At 52.4% G+C, this 8890-nt stretch overlaps 3 protein-coding genes across 3 annotated transcripts; 1 reads left to right on the top strand and 2 right to left on the bottom strand.

The window, feature by feature from the left end:
* Positions 1 to 1275: 1275 nt before the first annotated feature.
* On the bottom strand, positions 1276 to 3491 carry PFICI_02517 (uncharacterized protein; the record flags this gene model as incomplete). The annotated part of the gene is made up of 3 exons (XM_007831098.1): positions 1276 to 1300; positions 1525 to 2845; positions 3014 to 3491. The coding sequence occupies 3 exons, from the start codon at positions 3489 to 3491 to the stop codon at positions 1276 to 1278; spliced, it is 1824 nt and encodes a 607-aa protein (XP_007829289.1).
* A 1379-nt stretch (positions 3492 to 4870) lies between these two features.
* On the top strand, positions 4871 to 5485 carry PFICI_02516 (uncharacterized protein; the record flags this gene model as incomplete). Its single annotated transcript, XM_007831097.1, has 1 exon — positions 4871 to 5485. One exon carries the CDS (start codon positions 4871 to 4873, stop codon positions 5483 to 5485), a length of 615 nt encoding a protein of 204 aa, XP_007829288.1.
* Positions 5486 to 5578: 93 nt separating this feature from the next.
* PFICI_02515 (uncharacterized protein) lies at positions 5579 to 7865 on the bottom strand (the record flags this gene model as incomplete). Its single annotated transcript, XM_007831096.1, has 3 exons — positions 5579 to 6668; positions 6729 to 7495; positions 7566 to 7865. The coding sequence occupies 3 exons, from the start codon at positions 7863 to 7865 to the stop codon at positions 5579 to 5581; spliced, it is 2157 nt and encodes a 718-aa protein (XP_007829287.1).
* Positions 7866 to 8890: the final 1025 nt, after the last annotated feature.

Genomic DNA, 8890 nt, shown 5'->3' with positions numbered 1-8890 from the left:
ACTGCCTTGCTATGTGATATCTAGGTTATAAGGCTCCTGTGCTTATAGACAACCGAAAAGACAAACTGGGGTCGTTTTAAAAGAAAGGGATGATGATCCTCAACAGCTGCAAATAATTATCATGTCTTGTTGCCGCGAGAGGCACCGTGTAAACCACTGTTTTCCGCTGCTCTTTCAATAGCTACATCAAGAAGTACTTGATGAATTCTGCGAGGCTGGTTGCGCATCGGCTAAGCGGGCCAAGTTTATTCGCTCTGCGAATGCATAAAACAATCAGCGTCACATGAAGTTGACTTCCTCGTGCTCGGGCTGCAGGTTGTGGCCATTTTTTGTCGCTATGAGAGAGATAGCGTGGGCAATGACGTCGAGACCACACAGCTGGAGCCATCTGTCTGCTGGGGAATATACATTCGCTGAACATCCAGCTTCGCATCACCTGGCAGCAAGTGCACAATGCCTCTGACCATCTCTCTCGTGACGAAAGGTGCATCGCCTTGGTTGAGCTAGTCGAAAACTGAGGCAATGTAATCAGTCGAGCCTTCGCCGCCGCGCCGCAAGTGTACCAAGATCCAGTGAGCAGGGCGGGTCTCTTGGTGCTCCTTCTCTGTTACCTCATCAAGCGGAATGTAAAGTGGAACCAGGTACCTAGACGTGCTAGATATCATGAGAAAGTTGAAAACTAGAAATTTGAGCCATCCAATCACCTGCTTAGCGGATGCTGGTCATGACGTGCACCAGCTGCGATGGCGGCTCGTGGCCGTCACAGGCCGCCGCTGCGCCAAGATGTCGGGCGAGGCCCCCGAGCTGCTGCTCGGCCCCAGCCCGCGCCGCCAGCCTCGGCCTCGCCCCCGATGCCCTCGTCCGCGCCCACCGCGTCTGGGCCGATGGCGTCGTCAACGTACCGAGCTCGCCGCCCGCGTTCCCTGGTTGCAATGTTTACGCCAACACTCATTTGCGGAAAGCCAAGATCTCCTGAGACACGTGGTGCCTAATATAGCTGCCCATGCTGCTTCCAGGGCTTTTGGGGGCTGGATTTATAGATAAGGGCTTTGAGACATACATGGGGCGCTGAATAGTTGCCCAGAGCCTTGAAATTGAACAAACAGTACAAAAGCAATTTATTATACACTCGCCTCGCTTATTATATTGCTTAGAGCAGCATTTAAATTTCGCCCAAATTCTTCGGGATTCTCATTGTTCTCTTCGGGAGGCAAAAAAGATGGATCGTTCCCTCCTACATTCGCCAGGTCTCGTCTACTGAGCAGCGGGCTCTGCTCAGCTCCGGTTACTCTCTCTTGGTCTACGTCAGGTATTACTTCTTCTTCTGACACAGCTGCCGTAGTAGAGGTGGCGCCCCCCTCACTCATAGTTCCTTTCTTCAGCCTCTTTGAGATACTCGGGAAAAAAGAGGCCACGGACAGGAAATGCTTTACCCTCTCCCAACGCCCTAGTCGTGTCTCTTCCGGTGTCTCATTCTCCACGATATGTGGATTCGCGGGATCCGCGCTCATAAATGTGACGTACACACCCTCCGAAGCGCTCTCCATGCCTTGCATCGCAGGGCCAGACTGATGCTGGAACTGCTGATGCAGCTGGGGCCGTGGGCCGTGAAACACCCAGGTGAGAAACGACTGTTTCCAAGGAGGCAGGCGGCTCTGGGCGGTGCCAGTTGCGATGACGGTGAGCAACATGAGCACGCACGTGGTTACGGCTGCCGGGACTGCGATCCAGCCCCAGCGCACGGCGAGGCACGTCCCAGCGCTCAATGACTCGCCTTGCACTGGGGCGCCGAAGTCGTACTCGGGATCCGCCTCCTGAGTGCGCATGAAGCGTGTGATGGACTCGGATATGTTAGCCATGATCTCCTCGACCAAGGCGAACGAGTAATTCCCATAGTTGTAAGTGCGCTGCATCAGTTCCGACCCGCCCAGGATTTCAAAAGTGAGCAAAGTCGAACTCAGCACGTCCAACCACGGGTCTGATGTGCCGATTCCGGTCGAGACGGAAATGGGCAGTCCAATCATAGATGCACTCAGATCCGTGTTCTGGCCAAGCTTAAAAAACAGTTCCTTTTGCATGAACAGTGCCATTTCCCTGCCAATTGCGTATGCACAGCTTTGGGTCCAGAGGTCTTCTGGTACTAGCCAATCGTCTTGAAAGGGGTCCGTTAAATTTTTCGGGACCCAGGCGGAGTAGGTCGCGTTTTTCTTTCCCGGAACATAGAACCGCTGCCACCGACTAGAGGGCTGGGGCTCGGGCCCAAGGACCGTGATATTCTGGGCTGTGAGTAGTTCCATGTCGGCCGGTGAAGGACACTGGGTGTCAAGAAGTCCAAAATAATTGATGGTTTCGTCATCTGGATATTCATTACTTGGGGCTACTAACTTGATAGTGTCGATGAGTGTCTCAGAGAGTATTCCGTCAGTAACCGAGGCATTATACAGCCTGAAGCATGGCGATAGCGTGCAGCTAGCTGCACCGTAACCAATGCATGTCCAGGAATCGTGCTCGGGTGTAGCTGCGTCGCAGTTAAGAATTTGTTGTCCAGTAAGCGGGTTGACATTTGTACTGTTGAAAATTGTGTTGGCGAAAACCAGTTGTATGTTGGTATCGGTCGTTGAGTAACCCTCCGTCCCCTTAACCATGCCGCCTAGGTTGAAGTCGACCGGTGTCGTTGCCCAATTTCTGATGCAGCTTGTACATGCTGGATCCAAAGAGGGTTGAGCTAATTGGGGGGTGGTAATATTCAAGATCTTGGGTCCATTGAGGGCGCCGGCATGAAGACTGGTTACGAAATTGATCCCTAAAAAGCCGGGACCAGAACAATTGGCTGGGTGCGAAATTTCTGTACAATTGCCAGTAATATTATCATGACAGCATTCGTAAGTAAATGAGAGCCTTCTGGAAATATCCTCGCAAGAGGAGCAAAATCCCAATGTGCCAAAGGTTTCCGGGAATGTGCAATTCCCAGTGGGACATTGGAATACAATATCATCACCAGAAGATATCATACCAAGTGCGACCGCCCTTTCAAGTTTTGTGCTGTCCGCGGGTGGCATTGGAAGAGTCGATTCATATCCAAAATAGTTCCTTCGAGGCAACGTCGCGTTAAGCTCTGAGGCCTGCCACGAACAATTAACCGGCGCCACGAGCTGTTGAACGATAGGATCTATAGCCATAGAGATAAGCGTTATAAGGGCGCCAAATGCGGTGAGTGGCTGTTTAATATGGTGCTTCCAAAGCCATACAAGTGATCCCCATGGTCCGCGGCCGGCGTTATCGTAAAGAACTGCATCGTAAAGAGGACGTCTATCGGCGGAAAACCAAATCCATTGCAATTGGCCAATACACGAGGTAAGAACAAAGCCGAGGCAGCCGCGTAAAACGATGCTATAAATGGATAAGAGGCCGTTGATTGTAATTCCATAACGCCATTGCGGCAGGGGGCGGTTGGCATGCGGGTATATTGTAACCGCAACAGCCATCATCATTATGAAGGCAATGGTGCACGCCACTATTTCCCACGCCCATACTTTAACGTGGCGAAAGCGCCTCTTTTTAAGCGATGGAAGCGATGTATTCAAGGGGAAATGTGCTTTTATCCACGAGAAAGGATGCATCGTACGGCGTTACGAGATGTCTCCCCCGGTAGTTAGCTCCTGATATGGATAGAAGGGAGACTAAAGACATACCTAGGTAAAGGGTCCGTAATGCGATGCAACTGTGAGATGACAGAGTCTCAGCTTAAGTAACTACAGGTTTTTCAGATTTTAAGGTTGTTGGTTACTTTTAGTATGGCAGCGTCACTGGCTTTTTGTACTACGCTCAGTATTGTGATAGGCAGAATTGGCATGTCGTGTTACCCCAAAGTGCGATTTAAGGCTGCCACTCTGCAGTGCCATTGCCACGCGTAGGCATGTGAGTAGCCAAGAGGGTAGCAAAAAAAGTGACGCAGAGTACCCAAGGTGACCACCACTGCCAGTGCGTCACTTAATCTGCCAGCCACTTGGTAGCCTTACAAGCCTTGCATTCCGGCCATCTGAGCTGAAAGGCTGCCTCGCACCTGCATCCTGGCCCCTGGTTTGGTCGGTTTCGCGGTTTCGTGGGTTCATGGCGTCCATCCCGCCCCCGCGGGTTGGGGGTCTCATCCACACACGATGTCTTCCGCGCCCCGATTTCTGGCCTCTGAATCCTTCAGATCGCCGCAAGCCCTGCAAAACGAGAGAAAGGCTCGGGAGCGGATTGAGGGGATGCGTACCCAAACATATGCACCCCGCCTCGCAGGCGTAGCCCAGGGCGAGTGAAGGACCGGCGTCACTGGCAGAGACCTGGCCTGGATAAAAAGCCTGAGCGTGCCTGACTTCTAGTTGGGCTGCAGGAAAACACAATGAACGTACCTTCCTATCGGACATCTTTCATATGCTGAGCGCACGCGGGATGCGGACAAGATTGGGGTGGGGGATGTTGGCTTCAATAAGAAAAAACGGTTAGTAACGAGGATTGCGATATCACGCCTTCGGAAGGGCTGGAAAGACACACACTGACGTAAACGGAGTATCTCCTGTGAGAATAATAGGAAAAGGATGCCCCTTAGATTTGCGCACGTATCCTGAAAAGATGGGTGTGCCGAGCTATTCAGCCCAGCGGGATGGGATTGATGGGGGCAGGGAACGGAAAGCGCGAGTTTTGCGCACTTTGGCCGCGAGAAGATGAACCCAAGGCGGCAGCAGAATGATTTACTCATTTATCCCGAGTGATTCCTCAAGATGAGCCTTGGGCAACGGACAGAGTAGGCCGGCCCTTTTGAGGTAGTGGATGCCTTCTGCTGCCGCTCGAGGTTCATGGCAGAAGCAACGATCGGCTCCTGGTCATGCGCAAGCGGTGGCTAGTCCCGATGCTTATTGAATCGAAGAAGTTGAAAAGAGTGTCGCAAAAGGTCATCATCATCACCCATGCGCAGCAAGAACTTATGAACCAGCCGAGTCTCAACTTCAACGCCTATTTATTTGAAACAGCGTGGGACTTTGTAGGAATGTACCCCCCTGGACCCGAAACTTTGCTCATTTCTCGATCCAACATCCAGATGGTTCGCATGATGGGTTATACCGACTTCCCACGGGAAAACCGCATCTTGTGCTGGAAAAGGAAGAGCGACTGCACTAGAATCATTGTCTTCATTGACGTCGAGCAAGCACTGAGATCACAATGCATTCAAGAACCTCTGGAAAATCCTCAAGAAGGATGGTGCTGGATAGCAAAGCTGGAAAAGCCATTCAACTTAGAGTGCGCCCAGAAGCTCTTGATGACCATGTGTAACAAGCAAAACATGCCTCTTTTTGAGTTGCGAGACAATCTAGGACAAATTATTCCATGCCATCAGATTTTGAGCTATTTGGACGACGTGCAGGCCCAACGCAGGCCTAGCGAGGGAGACGTTGTACCGGAGGCTAGCATAAGGACTGTGGATGTAAACGAACTCTTGTGATTACATGGGATTGCTGCTATATATTAAAGAATAATTCTATAATCACTGTGGTTATTTGTGATTATAGGTGACTTGGCATGCCATGTACATTGCTCACGACCAAGTTCCATTAGCACCTCCGAAATATCCAACATCGGGCATCTGCAACCATGGCAGGCCCAAACCATCGGCCGTGTTTTGCCAGACGGTATTTCCCCACCAATCCGGGAACTGCGCATTCGGGCCGTAGGTGACGGCAAAGAAAATCACAATACCGCTAATGGCCAATCCGGTATCCAGGGCAGCGGCGAGCACATAGTTGTACTTTGTCCACCAGGCGTAGAAGCGGCGGTAGATGATCTTGTTGAACACTAGGTTGACAATGTACCACGACGAGTAGTTGATGCCAGTCGCGGGCGGGACATTGTACGTGCCCACAAAGATGAGGGGCCAGTTGATCTTGCGGACAAAGTCGGACCGGGTCTTTTTCCAGATGAAATAGGTCATGGGCGGCAGGATGAGACCGATCCAGAAAAAGTGTAGCAGGCCCGAGTAGATGGCGCCGACAGAGTACAGGCGCGCGGGACCGACCAGACCCCAAATGACCGACGATGAAAAGACGGTACGTCCGTTGGGGCACGAGAAGCCGTTTTGCTGGTCCTCGGAGCAAATATCGTCGACATTGCCCAGCATCCACAGGGTCACGCCCGTCTGGGTCAGGGCGCCGAGGATGGTGGCGACACCCTGGGCAAAGAAGAGGGTTCGCGGGGCAATCTTGAGGTAATGGCCCAGCTTCAAATCGGCGGCAAAGTACAGTCCCTGGCCGACCACATCCGTGGACAGGATCTTGAACAATATGTTGGCAATCGGCTTGCCCTGGAACATGTAACCTCCGATGAACTCGGAAAGGACGTTGAGCTGGTTGGCGTCGACATTGGTTACACCCTGGATCATACCGCAGGGAATCATGTAGACGGCAGGAATGATATAGGCCAGGATGACTCCCCACCAGGGAAGACCGGTGTCATAACCCACGGCGGTACCGATACTCATGCCCAAGACGACAAGTAGAATGGCGGCCCACCACCACCACTTTACCGCAGTGTACGATCGCATGAGACGAGCGTGAATATCCAGTTTCAGGGTTCCGCGGAGGGCGTGCTTGATTTCGTCCCAGTGGAAAAAGTACACATGGGACAAGACACTAAGGTAACTCGGTTAGTACTCTTTTGGTCGCATCTCGATAGAGAGTGATGATGATTACCTAGTGATGGAGGCAAAGGATAGTCCATAGACAAATGCAAATGTAGCCGGGAGGTAGGGAGGCGAGTACGCCGAGTACTTTGTCTGATCAAATTCATTGTTTGTCAAAACCTGGGAAACGTCGTACACGTCGCCGAATCGGTCATAGACATCTGCTGTGCAGAATGGCATGTAGGCGGTAAACCAAGTGTTGGTGTAGTATAGAGCAGGCGTCACAATCCAGAAGAAGAAGGCGAATCCGAAAAAGACGTTGAGCGCAGCCCAGTGCGGACTGAGGAGCGGGTTCGTGTTGTAGGCAATCATGGACCAGTCAAACGTCAATGGGAACAGGCCCATACCCGTAACCATGCCAAAGACCTGGTTGACGGCCAGGTTGTTGGGGGCGATCCAGCAGATCCAGGTAAAGTAGCTGAGGCCGGTCCAGATCAGACCGGGGAACCAGTACCACACAAAGGCGGCGGCGCACACGACCATGAAGAACTTGATGCGCGTGATGCGCCAGCCGTCGGCAATGGCGTTGGCGCGCGAGTGCAGCGACGACAGCAGCGCCACGTTGCTCAGCACGCCGGGCCAGATCATGATGGTGACGAGGGCATGTTCCTTGATGTTGAAGTGGCGGTCCGGGTTGAAGCGGCCAATGGGCAGGGTGTTTGCGAGGCCGACTCCGAGAGGAAAGGCGAGAAGCTCTGCGACCAGGGACACGATGCGGACTCCGGGGTAGCGAAGGGAGAAGAATTGGTTCACTCCGGCGCCAAGAAAGACAAAGATCTAGAATGGATTTGTTGTTTAGATTCGGCCATTACTTTGTGCGCTCTGAAGAGATATGATCGCAACTTACAATGCCAAGTAGCCAAGCCCGGAACGTATTGACAGGAATTGCCGTGTCGTCCGTCTCCGGGACCACGGCCCTCACCTGCGGGAACGGGGAAGTATCGGCTTCATAGTCGCCTTCGTCCTCGACCTTGGACAGGACCCGGCTCATGTCCACCTCGAGCTCGGCGAGGTGTCCGTTCTCGAGCTCGACATCTTGGCCGTGGAGGTTGTGCGCCGTCTTGAGCCCCGACTTTTCGTACGTGGTATTCGGGGATTTCTCCTCGTCGCCAAGCTCGGGCGGCGTGTGGCTGATATCGGTTGCCATTGTGATGGGGTCACTCACGCCTGGTGGTCGCCTCTTAACCGGGCATTCACAGACGTTTCAGATGCAATGGCGTATAGTACAAGCAACAGACTTGGACGGCCAAGAAAACCAAGCTCCCGGCGCGGCATCGTCGCACACTATGTATACCCGAGTTTTCCAAGCCCGCCGCGACCGCATCGGCTTGCTGCGATACGGGACGCGCATACAATGGAGCTGATCGCATGTCTTATCATCACAATCCCTTGCATTTTGGGGTTATAACCGAACCAGGGCCCCGGGGGAATGCACATTTGCAGTGTAGTCTGGGCGACTCGTGGTCAGAGGACCATACCATGCCAGAAGAAATTCGAGTCTAGAATACCATGTTCGCCCAAACTCAAAAACACATCTTGATCTAGATAGGAAATAGATATACCAACGACCCATCACCAATCGTTATGACTGTGACAAATTCGCCGCTCTCTGGGCCAATCTGGCAACCATCCCAAAGGGCGAATATGGCACCAATTGACCAATGGCGTGCCGGCGCTTTATCTACTTGCGATTGTTACATGAGTGGGGATGAAATACAACCCGGTTCGGGAAGGCCAGAAGATCCAGGGTCAGGGCCTGTCTAGCGCTTGACATCGGATCCGGCATATCGGATAGGCCAGTTGCGAATCGTCGGAAGACTGCGAGAGCTTCAACAAGACATATAACCGAGGTGTGTTGTTGTCTTGTATGATCAATTGACAAAGTCAGAATAAGAGATGCATCCTTTGGGCAGAACCGCCCTGTTGGGACGGTTTGGAATTGATCCCTAGTCTTCTGGAGACTGTTTCTAGGGTCTTTATACCTTTCGGCTTCTCGGCACGGGTGCTTTTCTGTACAGTATACTATTGCTTGCGGACGCGGCGACCTCCGTGGGATGTCGATCTATGACTCCAGGTTTATCTTCTCGCCCAGAGTCGTTCCATCAACGGCATATACGCAAAGCTCCTCATGAAATCTGCATGAGGTATGCAAATATTAATCTTGAGTACAAC

The sequence above is a fragment of the Pestalotiopsis fici genome, assembly GCF_000516985.1.
Source record: "Pestalotiopsis fici W106-1 unplaced genomic scaffold PFICI_Scf_2, whole genome shotgun sequence".
NCBI lineage: Eukaryota > Fungi > Ascomycota > Sordariomycetes > Amphisphaeriales > Sporocadaceae > Pestalotiopsis > Pestalotiopsis fici.
Note: the sequence above shows the minus strand (reverse complement) of the source record. Positions and strands in the feature narration are given on the sequence as shown.